The sequence below is a fragment of the Sinocyclocheilus rhinocerous genome, unplaced genomic scaffold (assembly GCF_001515625.1).
Source record: "Sinocyclocheilus rhinocerous isolate Xijiao unplaced genomic scaffold, SAMN03320098_v1.1 scaffold1708, whole genome shotgun sequence".
NCBI lineage: Eukaryota > Metazoa > Chordata > Actinopteri > Cypriniformes > Cyprinidae > Sinocyclocheilus > Sinocyclocheilus rhinocerous.
This window is the reverse complement of record NW_015648635.1, coordinates 48854-74583: the sequence shown is the minus strand read 5'-3', so window position 1 is coordinate 74583 and position 25730 is coordinate 48854. Positions and strand designations below refer to the sequence as shown.

The 25730-nt window shown below is 36.6% G+C and overlaps 1 protein-coding gene across 4 annotated transcripts in view; it reads right to left on the bottom strand.

Moving 5' to 3' along the window:
• Positions 1-21762: 21762 nt before the first annotated feature.
• The window catches only part of LOC107710111 (transcription factor EC-like), a 45304-nt gene continuing 41336 nt past the window's right edge, over positions 21763-25730 (bottom strand). For 3 of the 4 annotated variants that reach the window (XM_016514821.1, XM_016514824.1, XM_016514823.1), the window contains 2 exons: positions 25204-25351; positions 21763-22770 (listed from right to left, as the gene is read on the bottom strand). In XM_016514821.1, the coding sequence (XP_016370307.1) occupies positions 22312-22770; positions 25204-25351 (607 nt within the window). In that variant the 3' untranslated portion in view covers positions 21763-22311. The remainder of the gene's footprint in view (positions 22771-25203; positions 25352-25730) is intronic. The other variant, XM_016514822.1, reaches the window with a different exon arrangement.

Sequence of the window (25730 nt, the reverse complement as noted above, 5' to 3'; positions counted from 1 at the left end):
GAATAGTTCACTTAATACCACTGTATACACAGCGGACAGAGAGCAGCCACCTTTGCTCCCCGCTCTGCAAATCCCTGAATAAGAATGTGACATAAATTCTGCACATATAAAATTAGTAAATGCCACTGTAGCCATGGTTAAATATCACACGATTCCCCAAGGAGGCCCCTTGCAAGTTACCTTGCCCTATTTTGCAATAAAAAAGAAGGGGGGAAAAGAAATGGATGAGGAAAAGGGGGGTTGTAGGCAAAGAAAAGACGACGATGAAGAAGAAGTGGTGTTGGCTATAGCTGTATGCAGTTAGAAACAGAAAAGAGAAGGGTTACGGTCCAGGAACAGCCAAGGTGGCTTTTGCATTTAGCGAGACCTCCCCTCCTGCCGACTCGTATTGAAACTATCAAATAAAACGCGGCATCGAGAAGGCTTACTCATATGGCTCATTAGGGGTTAAGTGCGGCCTAATATCTTGTCTAATAAAGTTACTTTGAAGTGAGGAAAGTGGGCGGTACGGGGGCCGCTGAACATTTTGTAAATGAGCTCAGCTAAAAGCCTTGAGTGTGTGTGAGCTTCTCAATGCGATCTGTCACTTTGAACCACAGTCACGTTTAGATACTCTCCTGCAATGTCTCCGTCCTCTCCGGTTAAGGTTTCCTCAGCTTCACTTTGCATGATGGGAGATTTTCCCTTCCGTTCCGCCGCCTGTCGCTGGCGTGGTGCCATGTGTGCGAGGGGAAGCCCCTCATTAATTTAGCCACAGATTGCTGTTAGCTCCTCGCACTCGGGTGAGAGGTGTTTACAACAGTTTAGCGGCAAACTGTCACAGACTGAAGTCTTAATGTAGCACAGAGTCGCACCGCCTGGACGAGGCTTGTTTGTTTTTTGCGTATGTTGGCATTTTCCGTTAATAGGCAATGTTGGGCCTCTGCCAGGACGCAACAGGTCCTCTTTGAATGCCTGCAGGGTGCCAAGCACTGTATCTAACACGTTGCAATATGGTTGTGATTCCCAATGTAAATGTTATTGTACTTGTCTGTGTGTGCGCGTACAGTGTGTTTTCTATCCATCCCAGGTTTTTTTTTCTTTTCTTTTTTTTCTTCTGCTCCAACAGGACCGGAGGGGGGTGAGATTCTTTCTTCGAACAGATCGTGTTAAATTACCCAAAACCTTTTAGCGTCCAGCACAGAAATGGCATATTTAACATATGGAACTCTTTATTTAATGTTTTCCTTGTTGATATACAGAATCTATAACAAATGGTAATGATTCGCAGCTGCTGAAGGGATGTCAGATGTTTGGTCGAGCCTGGAATGATGAAGAGGTGCCTCGGTCCTGCAGTAATGCACATTTACTGCTGATTGGACACTTGGGTCAATCGACTCAATACTCACAGGGACAATAAAAGATAAATCGAGAACGATTTTCAAGATGTGCAGCCACATACTATAAATGTCAATCAATATGCAGTTTTTGTCTTTTTTTCATATGTTTTCCTATGGTTTTGTTATTGTTAGTATTTAATCCAATTTTATTTTTCCATATGCAAATATTTTAGGATCTTTTTTGCGTACAAAATTGTCACCTATGTTATCACCTATTACTAGTGGAAATGCTGTATTGCTTGTATTTGTATTTTGGTATCATAAAATATAATATTAAAGATTTGATCAATATTTAATTTTTTAATTTTTATCTTTTCCATTTTCTTTTTAATTTTAGTTCAAGTTTTAACAATGTTATTGTCTTTGTTATTTTTAGTAGTTTTTGTCTATGTAGTTTTTTATTTTTATTTCAATTTTAGTTATTTTAGTACATCAAGTTAAACTAAATAAAAATGAGAAATGTTGTCTTGGCAACTAGCTGAAATAAAAAGTTTTTGTTTAATTTTATTTCAGTTAATGTTTATTTTATTTCAAGTAACGAAAATGTTATTTTATGGTTAATTTTAGTTTTAGTTAACTATAACCATGAGTATAATTGAAAAATGGCTTATTTTATTAGTAATCTAAATCTTAAAATAACGGCAAGTAGTATTTTTAAATATTAAGAAATATTTAGGTTTTATAATTCCAGGTTAAAACAGATTTTTTTCTTTAAATGTATAATTTTTTAATAGAAATAACTTTTTTAATTCATTTATTTAATTTAGTATTTTTTGTATGAAAACTTTCTTTAACTTACATGCATACTCTGGACTTTTTACTCAGATATATTCTGTATATTAACTTTTCCCATATGAAGCTGATGCTATAAAATAAACGAGACAACCTTGACAAATGTAAATGAAATCAAGCACGCAAGTACATATGCAGGGAAACTATTTGACCTCCTTTGCATTTATGTATGTATAACCTGGAGAAATGTATGTTTCTTATTCAGCACCTCTGTGATTGCCATATTCCCCCCAACTCCAGACCATCACAGGCCTAGTTAACACACCATGTCGTGTTTCAGCCTGTCATCAAATTGACTTGATCTAGCATAGCATGGCAGCGAGAATGTTGATTTTCTGAAACCCCAGGCCTTGATTATGCCTAGCTGACTGTGACCAAAGCAAATCATAACAATAATCGCACATTTGACAGTCTCCAGGGGGGCTGATATATGAATGTGCCATCAGTAATGTAATAACGGATGTATGGAACTTTGTTTCCAACAACAGATCTGCTGTGATCGTTATAGAGTGACGACTCAATCCCTATGGTGGTGCCAGTTTTCTAAAAACGAGATCTTGGAAAATGAGGAATGGTGAGGTGGCAGACAGTCCTTAAGACGTTTTTAACTTCAAATCATTGCGTCCTCTATTCATAATATTGCTTTCTTCAGTGAAAAAGTTTTCTCATCTGAATCAGGAGTGAAATATGCAGTTCTAAACAAGTTCCAAAACAGTTCTAAACAACTATGTTGGTGGATTTTGATGTGAAAGGACAACAAGGGATGGACTTTTTCACAGTATAACAGGATGTTTAATGAGACAAAAATGCACAATAAAACTAGTCTAACGCATTAAGGAAGTAAACGGTAACTTTTGATTTTGTGTTGTGTTGTAAGTCTGTCAGAAGTCTAGTGCAAAGCTTTTCAAAAAGTAGGCTTGAATCCAGCTAAGCTGTTGTTGTAACAGCAAATACAAGGCACTGCCTTCAGAAAATACCCAATTCATTACTGTATATCTCTCTTCTGACATAACATGGTACAGAAACAGTGCAGAGAGCCTCTCTCTCAAAATCGCAGAAGTGGTTTTGACATTTGATTTCAATGACTGTCTTTGGTCATTACGAGAGCTTATTGTTTTAAGGTTTTGGTCCTTTGGAAACCCAAAAGATATTGGCTTGACTTTGAGGGGGAGGTGGATCGTTTTGGTGGATTTGTCCTCAATCATTTGTAAAGCTTTGCATTGTTTTTTCCGCCCTTTAGCCAAATTGACTTTATTGCATTTTTGAGCAACCAGCATAAAGCTCAAAGCTGTCAGTGACTGTCCCGCTATTACCTGCACATGTTTGTTTGGCAGCCTCTATCGATAAAGATAATCTTTGATCAAACAGTGCGTATTGAACTACACGCAACTCCAAACCGATGCCTAGATAAACAAGGCGCTCAATCACTGCGCTGTCAGAGGAGTGTCCTCCGCCAGCTTAACCATCCGGGCCTGTTTTCCTGACAGCTTCATAAGAGCTTTTTTCCTCTTCTAAGGCATCGTGAAATGATCCGTTCTGACAGCGCATGTTTGGAGTCCACAATGGGCTTGTCACGTCTTTGTGTATTCAGATATTTACTTTGTGTTCATCTCATTTGGACCCGTGGCACTGAATTCTCTTTCATATCGAGATAAATGTCAGAACACAATGTTATTTTTTTTTCCCCTGCTTGTTGTGATAAATAAATATTTAGGCTCGGGTGTCATGCATGCATTGTTTTTTTTTCTCTCGCTTTTATGCATATCTGTTTATCACCCTGCTGAGATAAGAAGCGACCGGGGAGATTGTTTGAATAATACAACAAATTAGCAAACACAACAAGTGCTTGTTATCCGTTGGCAAACGGCGGTAATCCAAATGCCAATTTGGCGTGGGTTTGTTTGGCGCGAGGGAGGGTTGCATGTAGAGGGGAAGGCACTCCTCCCAGCTTGGTGCGTCTCTAATTGGAGTGCAGGGAGCGGGTGGAACTGCCTGGCGTCAGTCAGTGTTTAGGATGCCCGGGGGCAGCGCTCTCCTGTGGGTATCAAAGTGCTCTAATTAAATGCAGGGTTCATAGCGTGGCCCTCTGCATTACGGACCAGGAGAAAGCAAGAGCGGCCAGCTGCCTCCTTGCCTTTGACTAGCCTCTGCTAATTACCTATTGTCCAATTGACTTCCCATTCCACTACCTTCCAAACAATGAAGCTTGCTCTCGTCAGGCTGACCCCCATCTTGCTGTTTTTATTTTTTTCCCCCCATCTTCCTCACCTTGTCTTAGCCTGGCCGGCCTAATTAATCTTATGGAGATCTCCCTCCTCCTCCAGGTTCCAGCGAGCCTTGCCTTCTGTTTATAATTTGATTTGGAATGATAAAAGTATGTGTGGCTATAAAAGACGAGTGTCATTTTCCCGAGTGCTGGGACGTGCCAGGGCTATCAATCTTCCCAACGTGCCCGGCAAACTGATTTCTCAGAAAATTAATTTCAATTAATAGCACAAATCCCCTCGGCGTGGCCGTGGAGGCAGGCGTCGCTTTGAAGGAGAACTTTCAAAGATGTCTCACGATGGTGTTTCGCTCGCATCCGCACATGCCCTTTTGTTTCCCATAGCATAGGAAATATTTGCTGCATCTACACAAATATTCCCACATCAACATGAAAAATTGATTACGCTTGTGGAGCGGAATGCTAAAACGGAGATCGGGTTAAAATAAGGCATTCAGGACGTTTGTTTTTTCGAGCAACTCACACCTTTGTGCTTTAAATCGAGAGTTCTGGGGTTTATTTATTTATTTTGGGGGGGGGGGTCAACATGCAAATTTCTGGGGTTTAGCCCTTCGGTGGAGGAGTTCAAACTAAAACAGATTTATTAATTAAAACTACAACTTTTTTTAACTTAAAAAATGGTAACCAAAATAAAATGAAACGATAAAATATAGAAAATCTTAAATCATTTACTAAAAGATTGTGAGCGTGTATTAAGTATACAGGGCGAATTTTGATTTCATGTTGACTATACATTGGTATTTGTTCTATGCTAATGTAGCATTCTGTAAATCTCTAATTAATTTCCAATTCATAAGTTTATGTGTGGTTCTATAGTGTTTAAGGCCTTAGCTTCTGGCTTCCGGTGCTAGCTGTGTAGCATCTGTGGGCCACTCGGTTGTTTAGCTACCAGCCTTCTTCTTCTGACTGCACTCAAGATATCACACTACTAAAGCAGTTGGTGTCAACAACCGGCAAAACCACAGGCTACAGCGAAGAGACGCACACACACACACACACACACACACATACAAATAAAATATGTATGCCGTGGCGGCCGTATGAAGGGTCCATTAGAGGGGCCGTTCGAGGCAGTGATGGAGGGAGATAAGTGTCAGATCCCCGCTGCACTGCGCTGGAGCCCTGCCAGCTGTTTACTGCATCCTGGTGCGACTGCTTGTTACTGTCTGACACAGTCAAGATGAAATATCTTTCTCTATCTCTCAGCTTAGAGTGGAGCGTTTCTTCCCAACAAAGCGGCTTTTGCTGACTCACAGGGCCTGTGAGCGGGCCGAGGGGACAAAATAGCACAGCTGTTATTCTTTAAATAGTTTTTTTTCACATTTAGGCCGTAGCATCTTTCTTGGAAACTGGACTTGTGTATCTGTCAGTCTATGACTGATTGCTAAAGAAATTAAGTATGAAAATAATGATGTGAAAAGTATGAAAAAATAACTGTGAGCGGAAAAATATTGACACAAATTTAATGAGAAAACAGCTATGAAGATAACATTGTTGTCTCCATTATTAAATAATTGGACAACTAATCATTGCCATTAGAATAAAATCTTGTAGTCAAGATTAATCTCGATTTAGTATTGTTTTATCATTAAGATACACTTTTTGTATTAATATTTTTAATTTGTTTTTATTTTTATATTTTCTGTTTTTAATTTTAATTTTAAAGTTTTAGCAATTCTCTTGTATTGTTTTTGTCATTTTTAAAAGTTTTTGTTTTTGGCAAATATATCTATATATATTTTATTTATTTATATTTCAGTTTAATTTTTTTCAGTTTTAGTCTTAATGATTTTTACATGATAAAATAAGTTTATTTTTCACATATATGTTTTTATTTATTTAGTATTTCGATTATTTTTTTAGTTTTAGTTAACTGAAATAACCCTGTCTGTATTTATTTATTCATTTATTTATGTTATGAATAATTTCTAGTAAGTCTGGTAATGTATATTAATTAAGTATATAGGGCCTTTTTAATTTCATGTTGACTATATGTTGGTTTTTCTATGCTAATGTAGCATTCTGTACATAATTCATATTTATTTATTTATTTTATCCAGTTGTTCAATGTTCTGTATGTCTTCATTTATTTTATTTCATTCAGTTTTTTTTATTTACATTTTTTTTTCAACGTCTTGTTTAAACAGGAAATACGTCAACACAGGAAAAAAAAAAAAAAAAGGTGTGCCTGTTAAGCTATTTTATAGGGTTTATGAAGAGGCATAAAAAGCAGCATCCTCCCCTCTCAGGTCTTGTTTGGTTACCAGAAGCATTTAAAACGCTTTTATCCCATATTTTCCCAGCAGCTGCTGTTGTGAGGGCCTTTACGTTCGCCTTGGTTCGCTCCACAGGCGTTTAAACCTACTTACCTTCCATCAGTAATGCAGGATGACGGTTTCATATAGTCTGACAACACAATAATACCTTTATTGAGATGTCTTGAGATGTGTCAGAACCTATCGCACACCTGCTGCTCAGTCAAGAGGAATTGTTGGCGTGTGTGATTGAATGAGTGTGAGAGCGAGTGGGCTCCATGTAAAGCCAATGTTTCCTGCCTCTCTACCCTGCCTGAGGCACTGCCTCCATTGGGATGGTTTATATGCAATAGTAGGCTTCTGCTTATTGATCAGTGCTAATGTCTCAATGATCTCACACTCATGAGTCAGTTCTCTCTCTCTCTCTCAGTCGGGGGATATTGCAGCCCCTGCTGCTGCCTTCATGTTTCAGACTGATTTACAACTGCTCGTTAATTAGCCACCATGCTAATGAAGAGACCGTTCTTGTCTGCTCCTGTCTCGTGCCTTTACACCTGCTGAAAATAACCAGTCTGAAGTGGTTTGCTGCTCTTAATTAGCCATCAAGCTGGTTTTCACAGTTTGGTCTTTTTTAGCAGGGACATTAACATATATTTATTATTTTTTATGTTATTTATAATAGCATCCTTGCGTCAACAACTCAAAACTAATATATGGTCGGTAAGAATTGTTTTTTACTTTTTAAAAGAAGTCTCTTATTCTCACCAAGGCTGCATGTATTTGCTTAAAATAACAGTAATATAAACAATTTAAAATGTAAAACTGTTTTCAATTTGAATATATTTTAAAATGCTATTTATTCATGTGATGCAAAGCTGAATTTTCAGCATCATTACTCCCAGTCTTCAGTGTCACATGATCCTTCGGAAATCATTCTAATAGGCTGATTTGTGCTCAAGAAATATATCTTATTATCAGTGTTGAAAACAATTTAGCTTTTTTTTTTGATGGTTAAAAAGTTAATAAGAACTTTTTTTAATAGAAATCTTTTGTAATTTTTTTATTATCCCAATATATATATACGGTGTATATATATATATATATATTGCATTTTTGAGAGCAGAATCAAGTGACTAGATCAATGAAGAAATATGTCCTCTTTTTTTAAACAATTTTGTGCTCTAGTAGCAATTTATTTATTGGTTGCATTGATGTGAATGTGATGGTAGGGCACAATATTCCCTATATAAATTCTTATAAAAGCTACAAATGCTATTCTGTCAAGAGCAGGGAGTGATTTTCTCCTCATCTTTTGTTGTTTGATTACCATTAATGCCGACACTTAACTCAAGAGACGAGACAAGACAAGACGAGACATATGTAGTAAAAGACAACAACACTCAAGCACTGTAAAAGGTTTTGCCACAAACTTAACTAACTTGCTTCTCTTCTGTATGATTTTCATGTCTCTTCAGACCTTACAACTGTAGGCTACATTAATTATGAGCTTCTAGAACGCTTGACCACCTAACTGAACTCATTTTCACAAATTGAACATCGAAATAAAAACAGTATGAATAACAAAAAATAAACAACACAGTTCTTTCTTAGTCATGTTAAGTGCAAACAATAAGTGCAGCCATCATCAAAGTAGGCTACTCTCTCAATATTCAAAGTGCAAATAGAGACTTAATTTTTTCAAAGCATGATACAGAGCTATAGACAACACAACCTATTATAGCCTACATACCAATAACAGCCTAGATATGTTATGTAGCCTAATTTGCGCGCATCAGGGAGTCCGTTTCAAAACACGGGGTATTAAAATCGTTTTTTGAATGCACGTGCGTGTTTCACTTTCGGTTTCGATTTAACGATCACGCAAACTCTCAGTGATGCTGAGCGTGCACAAGACAATAATTTTGTCAGACGTTCTGCAACGAATCCTCGTTTAATGTTTCTTATGGACCAATCGAGGGTCTTTTTTTCGCGCTGAAGTAAATTTAAATTAATTTTAAAAATATAGTCTGGCCATTCCGAGGCCCCTGCACACGTGGCTGTAAATACTGTACATTATTGTAAAACATACTCCTATAGTCTTATACAAAACAACTTATTTTTTATAATACAATATTATAAGTTAAACTATTTTGCTGTCTTATTCTTGAAAGCTTTTGATTGGACAAAACTCTTTGTTGTGCAGGATAAGTCATCGATATTTTATAAAGGCTGTAGATTTTGTGTATATTTGCTAGTTAAGTTAACAGTTTAGTCACATTTTAGGAGTATTTGTGTGTGTATATACACTCTTAAAAATAAAGGTGCTTAAAAGGTTCTTCACAGCGATGCCATAGAAGAACCATTTTTGGTTTCACAAAGAACCATTCATTCAAAGGTTCTTTAAAGAACCATCTCTTTGGTTCTTCAAGCGATGCCATAGAAGAACCATTCAGACAAAGGTTCTTTAAAGAACCATCTCTTTCTTACCTTTTTATAATCTGAAGAACCTTATTTCGCCACAAAGAACCTTTTATGAAACAGAAAGGTTCTTCGGATGTTAAAGGTTCTTTATAGAACCATTTAGACAAAGAGGTTCTTCTATGGCATCGTGAAGCACCTTTATTTTTAAGAGTGTATTAGCGTGAAAGCTAACAGACTAAACCCCACAAAACTCATATTAGTATTAGATGGTGTTTTTCAACACTATGCCACACTATCACCGTTGTTTTTTACCCAAACGTCTTTAACCCAAAACTCCACTTGTTCATGTGCGTTTGTGCATCATTCTCTCTTATTTAAAGACGAGGTCGTAATTCATCTGTGCTTGTAAAGTCTCCAGCCTCTGTGTTTGTGCTGGAGTTATTCTCTCAGCCTCTTTTGTTTCCACGTGCCTTTAAATCTCCCCTCGAGTGGACCTGAACTGGAAACAGTAAATTAAAGAACAATGCTGAGGTACTGACCCTTTAGATCTCTCTCTTTATCTCTTTGGCTGATGTGTTTTGATTACGGAGAAAGCGAGCAGACTCTCCCTCGTTTGTTTTCATTAGGGTGATTGCCTCAATGTCTACGTGACCTTCAGCTGTCCTCTCAGTCCAAAAGAAATCTACAGACACACACACACACACAATGGCTGTCTGTAATATTTCGTACTATAATTTAAGACGCTAATTTAGACAGTCAAGAGTGGCAGTGAATTAGTCGTGGGACTGAATTTGAAGACACAGGCGTTCTTTGTGCAAGCCCTAGACTGCAACTTGATGAGTTTATAACTGTCAGCAAAATTGAAATTATTATCAGGTTACGTCAGTTAGCAACATTTCTCTTGGCCATACCGAGGGTGTAATTAACTTTTAGACCTCTCTATTTGAGCCAAGTTTTTCAAAGCAGGTGTGCCAATTGAAACAAGCGCAGAGCCACCTTTTCTCGCCTTCGTGTCTGTCTCGCTCTTTTCTGCTCTCTCTAGCTTTGTGTTGATGTAGACGCTTGCTCTGGAGGGCCTTGTTACCAATATGTGCGCCTTTCACTTTTCAGCCATCAATGCAAAAGCCTTTCCTTGCTTTGTAACAATTTAGCGTTCCCAGGAGACCCTCCTTGTGTTTTGAGTGTGCTTCAGTCGCCCTGGCTCTCTGGAATCGCTTAACGCAGCAAATTTCTCATCAGCAAAGAACTGTGCTGAACTGAGTGGAAATCAAATCCAGGGCATGTTTTTGTTAAATGAGTCCTGATGCACTCATCTGGTCTGTTGTATTCAAAAAGGGGATGTTATTGACTCACAATTGTTATTTTATTCTGGCAGTGAAAGTTTGGCAGTCCTCTCTCAATGCATGTTGCAATGATTCCTGTTACTGTTGATCAAACTTTAGTGCATTATAATGCACCATTTGGACTACAGGCTTTAAAATAATCACATTTTGTTGCTTTGCAACCTGAAATGAAGAGGACAGTTTTTATTTTATCCAGCTGTATTTACTCAGTGCAACTTATAACATCCAAGTGAAAGATGAAAGCTGAAAAAAGCAGTGAAACTGTTTTCAACACTGATATTATTAAATGTTTTTTGAGCACCAAATCAGCATATTAGACTGATTTCTGAAGGATCATGTGACTGAAAACTGGAGTAATGATTTTTTTTTTTATCAAAATTTTAGTGTATAATGAAATAATTTACATGAGAGTCAGTGGCCCCTGTTACAGAATGCATTCAGTTTAGTGTGAAATAATGAAATTCAGCTGTTTGTTTCCAGTGTTTCAGATGATCGGCTGAAGTCTACTGTAGTGGAGTGACTGTGGCCCCTTAGTGCAGGTGTGCATCTTTCCGTTAACATTCCAGGGCCCCTCCATCACTAATGAAGGATCATGCCTGGATCTCCGTTTATTTACTAGCTGTGAAACTAGATCTGGCCAATTTAAATCTTCGCTCCCCCCCCCTCCCTCTCTCTCTCTCTTTCTCTCTCTCTCATCCATTGATACATGGTTAATGGTTGTCAGATGCGGCAGTGTTAGTAGGGCCCGAGATGTATTTGTTTGCTCTGGCTGATTTCCTCAGACTAAACAGGTATCGGTGCTCGGCAGTTGGTTTATATCAAAACACGAGTGACTTTGGCGGCTCCACCTGGTGTGGCCACTCTGACAGGAGCATAACATCTTTCTTAACATACGAGCTGTTTACTGAGCGAAGCCACCTGACCTGCGGGTGTTAGTTTAGCGCTAAATCCTGCAACACGGATGGGTGATAAGGAACCTGTGAAAATAACATTTCTGTGTTTGTCTGCAAGAGCGATCCAGACTGAATTATGAGGCACGGACACCACAGGCCACATGCTATATTTAGTTTAGCAGGTTGTTGTAGGAGAAGGAACATATTGCTTGATTTGAAGTAAAACACTTTTCTGATTAAACCGTTTGGTCTGAGAGGTCCCGTTTCAAAACACTGTTGGGCATTAGATAAAAAAAAAAAGTCAAAAAAGTGCTGGGTTTACATCTTCTGAAGCTGTTTTAGGCATCTCAGTTATGGCGTGCTGTCTGCGGCGAACCGCATGTTTCTTTTGCAGTTACGAAGTGTTTATGCGCAGGTCATCAGCTGTCTGCTTAGATAAAATTAGGCATTTTCTGCGTGCTCCATATGCTCGATCCTGGTGAGCTCAGTGAAAACATATCTGTCTTTAGATGCTATGTAGTTTATGTTTTCCTATCGCTGATCCACAGGTGTGTCACGTCCCCTTCACAGCTGTGTGGAACGGCTTACCTTGAGTACTGCGGCCCCCTGTTTCCCCCCACAGGTGCGTCGATATCCAAGTTCAACTGATTAGCAGGTGAGAGGGCTGTTCTCTGGGGAACATGTGTGATTTCTTCATATCCTGTTTTTATTTTATTTTTGGCTGAGAAAACCACAGGAAAATGGGAATCTTCAAAACAATACAGTTACATTGGAAAGAAGCCATAGAAGATTGGCATAGAATTGATGTTTCATTCAGAGGAAAGGGCCCTAAAAAGTATTTTGACACTTAAAAATGTTTGACAATTACAAATTGTCCAAATACATTTGTCTTGCAGTATATTATTTATTTATTTATTTATTTATTATAATTTAAAACCTAACACATTTCCTTTTTTGCCTAATGTTTTGATTGCAATTGATTTATTTATTTTTTTAGAGCTAAACACTTAATTTGGTCAAATTTCTTGTAATGCTATATATTCTATATTATTGCCAAATATTCAAACTGATTTGTCATAAGTCTCATTGATCTGAGCTTGATCTCAGTTTTGGAGTGAAAAAAAGCATAATTTGTGGATATTTTTGGCAATATTCACTCAAAAACTGAGGTGCATAAACTCAGACCAGTGAGACCTATGATCAGTCAGATCAAAAAAGAAATACAAAACCTGTGTTAATTGAAAGAATACAACTTGATAAAAAGATTGAATCCAATATTTGGTGATAAAAAGAAATTTATAAGCATTTTTTTGTGGGCCGGTCATTTTTGACTGGGAACACCTCAAGTGTAACAAGGTGAGGGGGAAAAATCAGTAAAAAAATGATCTGTAATACTTTAGAATAGGGAACACTTATTCACTATTAACTACGACTTTTCCCTCAATAAATTCCTAATTTGCTGCTTATTAATAGTTAGTAAGGTAGTTGTTAAGTTTAGGTTTTGGGTAGGATTAGGGATGTAGAATAAGGCATTAATCTGTGCTTAATTAGTACTAATAAATGGCTAATATTCTATTGGGGCTTGTTATATTTTGTGTGTATGTAAGGTCCGTAGGCTTTATTCCAATGCCATAATGTTAAATAGTATTTTAGGGAGAAAAGAAAATCTTCTGCGGGTCAAAATGATTAGAACACAACATAAGTGTTAAATAAATTACATTGGGTTTCTTTTTTTCTAAAGTTACACAATGATGTTCAGACCTTTATAGGTGTGCCTTACGTTTGCAAATAGTTATTGGAGCCACAGTATGTGCTGCACATTAAATCAATTTTAAATTCTTCTCCTCAAGCTACAGATCTGAAAGAAATTAAGACGTGCCAGTCTTCTTGGACTTCTTTATTCACCACAGTCATTCCTGTGAGCCTGTTTTTTAATAACTATCCTATCTGACTGTGATCAGTTCAGAGCTCTAGAGTTTCAGATATCCATCATTCAGTTGCTTTACACTGCCAGGACTGATCCAGGTTACAGCGCCAAGTGAGGGAAGGAGATGGAGAGCCTCATTTATACAAGCCCAAATACAGAACAGCCATTTAAAGATAATCTACTGTCACAATGTTTTTTCTGTTCTGTCATATGTGCGACTTAAGACTGGTTTTGTGCTCCAGGGTCACATATGTGGTTTTCTTAAAAAAAAAAAAGATATGGTGGTACCATGGTACAGTGATAGTAATACCATGATACTTAATGATGTACTGTGGTATTTGGGTAAATTATTGGGAAGTTGAATCATCATGTATATGTTTAGATACAAATATGTACTTTTAAAGTACTAATATGTAGCATTTAGGGGTAAATAAGGTACAAAGATGTACCTTTTAGCTTTGTGACAACTTTGTACCTTTTTTCTGAGAGTGTAGTGGGACATTCTAGATCTTCCAAAACCATTTTAAACAGCATTATGCTAATTATTATATAATTATAATTCATGTCACTTTATGACCTCATATTAATTAAGAAACTACATGGAATATTTGTACTTTTAAAAAATGCATTCGTCACACAGCAGGACCATTTAAAATGAAGGCAGAAAGATTAGGGAAACTTAAAATAAATGGTGGCCAGTCACAGCACTCTTATAGTAATTTAATAACTTCAATCTTGATGTTGATGTTAATAAAAAAAGATCACTATAAAAAAGACTTGAGAACTTAAACCATGGTACATATCCCAAAAGAAATTAAAATTATATAAAATGATGAACACTATATCTTGTTGTATCTATGCCTTGTTTTAATGCTAATTGTGTTTTAATTGATTGAATGTATTATTACTTTATAGACGAGGTAGCAGAAGAGTTTGAGAAAGCAGAAAAATAATGACATTTAATTCATTCTTGATTTGAATAATGAAATCTCTCTTTTTTTTATATATATATATAATACATGCATTTTATGTGTTTTTGACGTCTACCCACTTTTTCAGCTCTCTTCAGCTGTACAAGAATCTGGCGGTGGGCAGATTTCCATCATCACATCCCGTTTGTGCTGAGGTGTGCGGCGTCTCACATGCGATTGGCTGCGGCGACTGCAGCCTCTCTTCATCCCTTCACGGAGCTTTGCAGGGGAAACAGGCGGAAAAGAGTCAGAGCGAGAGGTGAGGCCTCACTGAAACGTGTTTATTTGTGAGGAGTCACAGTGTCAGGTGTATCGGTGAACAAACAGGCCTCTGTTGTTTGGTGAAAGAAGCCACGCTGCTTTTAAGAGCTCACTTTTATCACCTCTACACTGAAGGCTGATGGAGGTATTACGACTCTCTCTCTCTTTCTCACTCAGTCTCATACACTCTCTCTCACTCGCACAATCTTTTTTTCCTCTTTTCTTTCTCTCCGGTGAGCAGTCTGTCATTTTTGGGGTGGTATGCAGGTAAGAGACATTGATATATTAGGTGAATTTTTTGTGTGTGGTATACTTTTTTTGAGTAAGCATTTTGAAAATCTTTTTTTTATTATTATTTCTTTTTTAATCCATAAAAATAATGTTATTATTAAATGTTATTTAAAAGTGATTAGATAGATAGATAGATAGATAGATATATGTGTGTATATATATATATATATATGTATGTATATGTTTTTTCCCTCAGTTTAGTTCTTTTAGTACGTCAATTTAAACTAAATTAAATTGAGAGATGAAATAAAAAGTTTTCATTTTTAATTATATTTAATTTATTTTTTAAAAAAAAGTTAATGGTTTTAATTTTGGTATCGGATAACTATTAAAAACCCTGATATAAATGTATTATATACATTTTTTTTTTCTTTTTATCCTGACATTTTGTTCAACTAGTTTCTTTGGCATATGCATTTCACTTATACATTTAAATTTAATTTAAATGGTACATTAACTAGACAGTCTTGCAACTCTAAATTGTGAAGGAGTGTTGAATTGTGAGAAATTATTGCTGGAAAAAAATAATACCAATACAAAAGCAGCACTGCTCAATTGTAGGGTGGGTGGACATTTGAGCAAGGCATTCTGGGTAGGTGTACATGTACAGCAATACAGCACAGTTCCCTGGTAAAAAATAGTTATTGTTAGAAAAAGGAAAACTGCTCAGGTTTGAGCATTCAAATTTTGGTATACACACAGAAGTACACACAAATTTTCATGTGCAAATACGTTTACTTGGAAACTCTTGCGTTTAGCATCCTTCAGTGAAGATCATTATTTACCAAACAGGCTTCCTAATAAGTGTGGAGTGATTACCGAGAGGAACGCAAGGAAGAAAAAAGAGAAAAACCTCCGCTAGAGGAATATCCATCATAATTGATGTGTTGCAAAGCAGATTACACACATTAGCGCACACAGTTTTGAATATGACAGCTCCAACTGAACATGACAAATTCCATAATGTGGAAAAAAAGGAAGGTATTTGATTCTCAGGGTATTAGGATGCTCGGCAAGCAACAAAGCAGCATTTGCATGCGAGTGTAACCAACCCCCCACCTCTGCTCCTTCGGCCATAATTATCTCTCATTTGTTCTTTATTTCAGAGGGATCCTGCGAGCAGCGTTTTGCGGGACGGCTGTTGCGTTTGTCTCGTAGCGCGTCTCTGGTTGAGCCGGGCTAATCCACAACACATCGTATTAGATGCGCTGCTGTTATTTACTGAAGCTGCTTACTGTAACAGTTACACAGAGCTGCTTCACACAGCTATCAAGTGCTCCTTTTGAAGGCATTCATAAATGATAAGGATTTGAGAGATTTACTAAAGCACTTCTACACTGAAAGTATATTAGAATATGAGAAATAGAAAATCATTTAGGTGTCATACAACCAATCTTATAGTATTTCGCTTATTATTATTATTATTATTATTAAAACAAAAATAGTCTAAAATATAAAATTAGAATTCATTTTTACTTCTTTTTCGTATTATTATTTTGTATATGTGTACAGAGTTGGAGAATAACTACCTGTATTTTTTTAATGGATTTTTATATAGAGAGATTTTAATGGCCTGTAGATATTATTATTAATAATATTATTATTATTATTATTGATATTGTCTGTATGTATATAGAGTTGGAGAAAGCCTACATTTTAATTTTTCATTTAGATTCTTTTTTTTTTTATAGAGAGAGAATGTTTAACAGTGTAGATTATTATTATTATTTACAAAACAATAATTGCATTTCAACTGGATTTATTTGGATTGCTATCCTTTCAATTACAGTTCTTATTCATCCTTCTTTTATCAGGCTAAAATTTGAGGGTGTTTGAATCGAAACGCTCCTCAGAAGTGTCATTTCTTCCACACAAATCCTCCATCCCTCCAACCTCACACTTCATGATAATCACCTTCCAGCACAACAGAAGGAAAGAAATAATATCCCACCTTCTGATTGTAACAACTTCTACAATATTTTAGTCCTCTTTACCAAATACGAGCTTGAATTGATTTTTATCATGCAATATGTGAATCTGCTAATAGCACATCACAAGTCAGGTCGAGTAAATCTGTCGTTCGTTGCACCGAAAGACAAAAAGTAAAGCAATGCTCTCGCCCTCCACGCTTGAGCACAATTAAACACTTGTGCTCCGATTTCTCTCTGGATCCATATGTGCTTTCTCCCACACAGTCTCTCATGTTTTCTTCAGCACGTGTAAATTCTAATAAGGCTGTTTAATTTCTGTCACACTCCTGGGTGTTATTGAAGTCCTTGGCAGATATTTTACTGAACGTACACTGTCGCAGATTTGTATAAATTGTAAGAGTATGTTTGCTGACTAAAAGGCAAATGGAAAATGTGTTCTCTGCGTAACTGCCTTTTTATTCTATTTATACTGATAAGAATTAATTTTTTTTTTCATATGCTCTCAAGTAGTTCCATCAAATTCCTCCTGGGATATCAGTAATTTTCCTGAGAGTCAAATACCCATGTTCTTGTTTGTAAGAATTATTTTAAGCTTTTAGTGATTGCTTATGGTGCAGCTTTAATCGGTGTTGAATGAAAACAATCAGTGAGGTTGTGTGTGGCTGCAGGAGTTGTTTTGAAATGTTATGGGCTGTGTTCAGTCGAGCTAACTCTGCTCCAACACTGACCTCTAGTGGCTGGTGCTCCCTGAATAGTGTGTTAAAATATCACACACACTAAACAGATCCGGTCTCCTGATACATACAACGACCATTTTAAGTGACATTTCCGTTAATTAGGATGAAACAATTATAGCTGAAAGGAATTAAAGTGACCCATACAAAGAACCATTAAAACATATCATTAATTTATAATTTTTTACAGTTATAATAACTTAGTTACTATCCAAGAAAAAACAACAACCTTTACCCATGACCACACCTATGCAGAAAGACAAATGAAAGAAATATATTGAAAATAAAACAAGTCACTTATTACATTCATTGAAGGGACTTTTGTACAATGTAATAATAATATAATAATAATTGTTATACTATTGTATTATTGGTTTAGTATTATGTAATAATAATCTTTTAATAATTTTATAAATATATAAAATGATAGTTATATATTTTATTATTATTGTATTTAATATTATTTATTATTTATAATAATATGCAATTTATATATAATAAATAATATTAGTTTTTGTATTATAGCATTCAATATTCATATTTTTTATTATATTTTATTATTGTTTTCACTATTTTGTGAGAATAACATCGTTTAAATGACATTTTTTATATTTATGTTATTAATATTTATATTGTATTCTGTTATTGTAGTATTAATGTTTTGACTTTTTTGAGAATATCATTTTTAAATATCATTTTTATATTATTTGTATATAAAAATGATTTTATATTTTATATTCATGCTATTAATAAAAGGACAGTTTGTATTGTGATACCAGTTTTTCATTGTAAATGTCCAAATGTTAAGATATGAATAGATACTTTTTTTTAAAACATACATTTTATAATTGAGTGTTTAGGCTGAAAACTGATATCCCAACCTGGCTGCCTTTCGGAGTTAAGCACATGACCCTCGAAAACAGCATTAACTCAGTTATAAATATGTAACCCTGACTCCATTTTGACCCTGCACCTGTTATTCCGCTTTCTTCCTCATTCCCTATCATCCTCTTCATCAGCATGTCGTCCCATACCTCCCTTCTGTCCCGCAGCTGTAGGCCCCATATCACATCTTTCGAGTAGGTCAAACGGCGAGTGTATACTGCTCAGGCTGTAATAGGCATAATAGGGTCAAGCCTCTGCATTTAATAAACAATTATCCATTAATAATAAATAAGTCTCTCTCTAAAGGGCGTGACGACGGCCCGCTGCAAGCCTGGAGATGAATAATGCACAAAGTCCTGGTCAAACGGGCCGACCCACACAAGCGCCAATTATCCCGGCGTGATAACGAGCATCTGAAACCCACACCACTGTATGAACACACACTCTCAGTTCATACACACACACACACACACACTCACACACTCTCCCACACCTCATACGGCAGTGTATCTAGGATTAATATCTCACTCCCGCTTATGTTATTTTCTTGATTTCCCTGCAGTGTTTAGGAAGGAGAGGACTTCGGTTACGCGGCCCTCGCTGCCAGAACTGTCGCTCTCATTTTGAATTACAAATCAATCACAGGTGCCACCCGTAGCCCCACCAAGGTCACTCAGATTATCAGAGGTTATGAGGAGAGACTGATGGACCGCTGGCGTATTAGCATAGTCCGGCACAGGGTCTCGAGTTAAAGAGCCCCTGTGGACCCTTTCAGAATTCCCAGCTCGGCCTCCCCAAACACACTGTTACTGCTTATAATGGAATGAATGCTTTGCACTTTGCACTGGTCAATTATAGATATTAAGCATAAAGAAAATATACAGGGCTCCCACAGGGCCACTGGATATCTGACAGCGCTGGGACAGATATCAGTCAGCATAAGATGTGGGTTATTTTGAAGTTCTGTTAAACAAGCTGTACATTAATAGTCATATTTTTCACTAAACAGTCCATTAATGGATAATTAGCTGATATTTGACCTTTTTTTTGAGTCTTAGCCGAACAGTGCAAATCCCGAAATCTGCTGGCAACATCATCAAAAGATTATAAACAATTTCTGTAGCTTCTGCCATCACATCAGATTTTGTGAGTATACGTTACTATACATTTCTACAAATTTATATTAAGTTAATCACTTTTTTAATCACAATGCCACATAGTTTATTTTTATACCATTATTTATTTCATTTAATTTTAGTATTTAATATTTAGGACACACACAGTTATCTAATTTTATACCATTATTTATTTAATCATAATAATATTAAAAATAATTATTATTATTATTTTTCATTATTGTTTACTGCATGCAACTTTTTAAATAATGATTAGTATGATTAAGATTGACAAGGATTATAACATATGTAAATCGTTTTAATCGTGTTTGTTAATGTTCTAATGTTTTCACATACAACTTTTAAATAATGATTAGTGTGATTATGATAATAACAAGGATTTTAGCAGAAAATGATTTTTTTTTTAATTTAATCATTTTAATCATGTTTATTTGTTAATGTTATTTCACATACAACTTTTTATATATAAAGTGTGTGTATAAATCATTATTAAATAGTAATTAGTATATATCATGATGATAATTACAATGACATAAAATCTCTCTCTCTCTTTATATATATATATATATATATACTATATCTATCTATCTATTCCCTTTTTCACATATTACTATATAAGTACATTGTATAAAACACATATCTACAAGTGTGTATATACATTTAATGTTTAAATTTTGTAGTTGGTTTGTAGCGGCCCTGCTTTCCAGATATCCGTATCTACATCAGCCACTGACAACCATGTATTGGTTGAATGTTGCTATTTATGGTGGTTTCAGAACAGATTCATTATGGTATATTTGCAAAAGGAACATGTGTAAGTTAGTGTTTCAGTGCATTTACGTCACACATGTGCTAGTAAATGTAAGTAAACTTGTGAATTAATATGCACTTATGTATATGCATTAGAAAACCAGAGCAGAGTGTTTCCCTCTGATTCCCTGTGATTTCATTTCCAGAATGAAGGTTTGGCAGGAGGCAAATTAGCATTAAAGAAATGTCTTTGCTAGATGACTGTTCTCCAGCACCTCCAAAACACTCTCACTCTCTCTCTCTCTCTCTGGTTGTCTGGAACTCTGTCAGTTCACTTTGTCCTAATGACACTCTCTCGTCTCCACATCCGCACCGGCCGTCTCAACATCCTGCCCTGATCCCAGTGATTTAAAACACACTCCACCGTACCCCATCTTTATTGTGGGATAAAGCGCAGCGCGGGCCTGAGATACCTTCGCTCTCCCCGTCTGCATCTGCGGCACATCTGGAAGTGTGCGTCTAAATAATTGGAAGTCAATTTGTTTGAAGTTATGTTTTGGCATCTGGTTCAATTCATTCGATCTCTGGAAATCACATTCAGGGGTTTTATAGCGCTGCCCCAGCTGGAGGCTTTTCATCTCTTTGTGCTTCGTGGTTAATTCGGCGCTCTCTGGCCAGTGATGTGGGAGTTTGTGAAATACTGCTGGGTGTGGTCCTATAAACACAAAAATGGAGGCTCGGCCCCAGAGGATTATGGGAAGGCTGTGTAGTGATGTGGCAGAGTCTGGTCACCTGGGGACGTTACGATCACCTCGTATCAGTACGAGCCTTGCAGTCCTGCTGACATCCCTGATCGGTCACAATTAAACACCCTTTGTTCTTATTAATTATTTGATTAGAATAATATTTGAATATTCTATTCTAATGAATTCTCTTTACATGTAATAGTGTGTAACATGAACGATTTTTCTAAGACATGCAGCATTTATAATACATGGCTTGTCAATGTTTAAAGTTATTTTAAGTGGTATCTCTGCAGATTTTGTGAGTATCAGTTACTCTATAAATTGATATTTTTAAGTTTGTAAGTCACTTTATTTAATTTATTACAATCAGTGTTATTATTTAAAGGGGTCATATAATGCTACATGCACTTTTACAAGTTGTTTGAACTGAAATGTGTGTTGGCAGTGTGTGTTCACAACCACCCTAAAATGATACTGTAGTTTTTATTGTGGGGGCAAAACATATAATGCCGTGCAATTTAATGATGATACTAACAATATAAAAGTTGTGTTTACTTCATAAATATCGGCAAAAAGGGGGATGTTTTTAGAATTATATTAAGGCCTTTTATTTGCTAAAAAAGTATAAACTATCAATCAGATGACAAAAGGCATGTAGTGCAAAAGTTGTTTTTTTTTAGTAAAGTTGATTATTTTGAGGCTTTAGAGATTTGCATATCAAATATAATACAGTAGGCTTTATACAGTTAGGACCTCGACTGAAACTTTGGATATGAATGAAATGTGAGACAATGTGTTCAGTTTATCAAAAAGGGGTTTATTGTGTTTTCCCACACCCCTAGAGTTATATATAAAAAGTAACAAGTTAGATTAAGAAATGTTTAAGAATACAGGGATTAAAACATAAATACATGAACAGTATGTTTCTGGAAAAATACATTATGTATGAAATATAGAAAGATGCGTTAGGGTTTTTTTTGCCTATAGCATAATAACGTCTGCATTGCTTCTGGTCTCAGTGGTAATAAAGTTAGCCTGCTTTGGACAAGGCACAAAAAGATCTCTCTCTAAACTGGTCCATCTCAACAATGCCATTAAGTTTCAGAAATATACAGTTGGTGATCCAGTGATCATACGTAACCAGTGTTATTGCTGTATAGACAGTCTTTTAGGTCAATGTCAGTAGATCAATCAGTCAATCTCCCTTTTTTAATGTGTCTGACTCAACATTGGAGTAAGATTCTCGTCGTCTTTGTAATCCAACGGAACTGGGAGGTCAGTTACACAGTGTTACAGGCCAGCGTCTGGACGGTCAGAGCTCGTCTGCTTCCTCTGAGCTGAAGCTGCTCCTGCAGCTGCTCCCTTTGGACGCGGCGGGCGATCCGGCGGAGAGGAGCGGGTCAGTCCCGAAGGGCGAGAGAGGGTCGTCCATCAAGATCTCGTCCAGCCGGTGCTCTTCTTTCAAGGTGCTGCAGAAGAAGTCAGTGAAGTGGGAGAGAGGATCGGAGAAGGTGTTGGAGCCGTCGGTCTGTTCTCCGGCGTTCCCCGCAACCATGGCTGCCGGTAAGGGTGCCCGCTGAGTGTATTCTGGGTTCCTCATGTCCTCCTGAGGGTAGACGGGTGGCTGGCCTGGCTGCGGCGGGGCCTGGGTGCTCGGAGGGGCCGGTGTGACCAGCTGTTGTTGCTTTAGGAGGTGTGATGACAGTTCAGCGGCTCCTATAGAAGCAGCCATACTGGGCAAACCATGAGCGCGAGCCTGGATTTCCAATTCCTGCCAATTATAACACACACAGGCAGGTGGGTTAAAGATGAACTGGCCATAAAAATAATAGAGTACACTCTAATTTGGTCTCTTCCCTTCTTCTTCTTTTGCTCTAGGCCTTCATCAGCCCCAATAGGGAGTTTATGTGCCATAAACACATGAAGGGATGCATTCAACTTCAAAAACTCATGCATCACAATGCTATATTCCGAGGTAATGTCCAGCCAGCAGGGCTTCCCATTAAAACAGGGCAGCTAAGCAGTGTGTGACGCATAATTATTAACTTACCCACACCTTTGGGCTTAAGCTGCCACCATTGCGAAGGTTTTTGGCAAAAGTATTCTTAAATGTATAAATAAATATATAGTATTTATAATTACTTTTTCTTATTTGTAAGTCGCTTTGGATAAAAGCGTCTGCTAAATGACTAAAAGTAAAGTAAAAGTAAATGCTCAACATTTCAACATCATATTTATTCATTGTAGTCGGTTTTACTTGGCATCTAATTTTAGCTGGTGAAAATAACATTTACATCTTTAGAAATAATTTTTTACATATTTTATACATTTATAATATCTGACGTTTTGGGCTTAAGCTGCAACTATCATATTTTTTGGTAAAATATTCTTAAATTGGCCAAAATGTATTCATCTTAGTGTATTTTACGCTGATTTAAATGGCAACTAATATTAGTTGATGAAAACAACATTTACATATTTAAAAAAAACTAAATTAATCCAAATATTTTACGTAGTTTATACATTTAGAAATACAGTATCTGACATTTTGGCCTTAAGATAAACCATCATATTTTTTGGGGGTAAAAATATTCTTAAATTGGCCAAAATGTATTCATTTTTGTGTCTTTTACTCTGATTTAAATGGCAACTAATATTAGTTGACGAAAATAACATTTAACATTTAGACACTTTTGCAAATGTGTCTACACTAACAGCTATGGCCTCATATTTTCCTCTTTTTATTATTCCCATACATTATCTGTAGCAGAGACAGTTTAAATGAGCTATTGCATTGCCTCTTAACGTGGGTATCTTCAGACACTCAATTGAGGCATTATTAGCATTAGCTTTTGGATAGGGAGCCTCAGGGTAATTACTTTGAGGGCTAATTGCGATGTCTTCACATGTGTGAAGAAGACTCGCGCGCAGTCTGCGAATATGTCAATACCGTGAAAATGTAATGCATAAATTCAGACGAGGAGCCCAGCTCTTCAAAGTTATTAGCCCTCATAATCTAATTCCAGGCCCATTCCGCTCCTGACGAAGCTGTAGCTGCTATTTATTAATCAGGTAATTACCTCAGCTCGCCATGTTTCAAAGCGGGCCGGAAAGGCGGTTACAAACATCAGTAGGAGCAGTCCAGGCCGCTCAGCTGTCAGGCACATGGGGAGCTGTTTTTGTACCTTTGTTTTCAAGCTAAGCTGGTTTAGATGGTGATCAAGAGACCAGTTAAAACCACTAGTTACAATTATAAAGTATATTTGAGGCCAGGTTTGAGCTGCTATTGTATTGATACTACTAAATAAACTATATTTGTCAATAGAGTGGCAGTCATTTGGCTGTTTTCAAACAGCTTTTTTCCAGCGACAAGCTACATTTACAGAGAGTATCAAAACCTAACACTATATCTCTGTATTTTCACCGCATTTTACCATGTCCAAACATTTTGCAGAGCAAGTTTAGGCAATAATTAAACATGGCCTCCTAAATGCTCTTATTTAATGGTAGGAAGCCCAATTCATTATAGAGAATCACTTTGTTTACATGATTAAATGATTCACTGATCAAATAAACAACAGTTGTACCTGGACTAAAATGGCATCTAATTTTAGTTGGTGAAAATAGCATTTATATCTTTAAAAAGAAAAAGAAAACCAAGTATTTTACATATTTTATACATTTATAATATCTGAACTTTTGACCTTGAGCTTCAACCATTACAAGGGTTTTTTTTGGCAAAAATATTCTTAAATTGGCCAACATTTCTTCATTTTATTCAATTTTACTCTAATTAAAATGGAAACAAATTTTAGTTGACGAAAATTAAATGATTCACTGATTAAATAAACGACGAATTATATATATATATAATTTTTTTTTTTTTTTTTTTCAGTGTTTATTATAAAATTAAGGTTAATTCAATTCTGTCAGCCCAATTTAGATGTTCTTGTTTCAGATAAATGCTCCATTTTTCATCTGTTAGTTCAGAAAGATATTATATTCTACTTTTTAAAAAATGGAAGCTAGTCTTTTTTCAGCACTTCATTCCTTTGTTTTGTGTTGCATCCCTCTCTTTAATGTTCTTCCTTGTCGCTCACTCCTACAACCATCTTTTTCTTGCCGTCTCTCATGTCTACATCTCATTGGCACTCTCTCTCATGGCCATATTCCCCTCGTTCTCTTGTTCTTTTTGTCTCTTTACCTGGATTCGTAGCAGGAGTCTTCTGTTGGCCTGTTCAAGTTTCTTCTGTCGGCTCCCGAGATCACGAGCGTGCTGCTGCTCTTTCTGCAGCCACTTAATGTATTCCACCGAGGCCTTGAGGATCGTCCCTTTGTTCCAGCGCATATCACTGCCAGAAAAACGTAAAAGATAACCTTTCTCAACACCGCCTTTGCATCAGCAGAACTTTCATACACAGAGAAAAGCCTCACAAGGGTCTCCTTTTTTTCCCAGGACTAAGAAACTGTGATTTACATGGCCAATTATTCATTCTCGGACATTACCTTGCCTTTAAATGGGAATTTTAATGGAATAGTTAAGCACGTCTGCAGAAAGACCATTCTACGGCTCCTTGTACGGTAAAATTAATCCCTGAGCAAAAATAGGTGTCGGAAGAGGTAGAAAAAAATGGGACTTCGGAAGCCGAAGTAAAGTGCAGTCATTCCCGATACCATTACTTTTTAAAAGGAGGAAAGTGTCGTGAAATTGTCTCTTTCTTTGGAATAAGA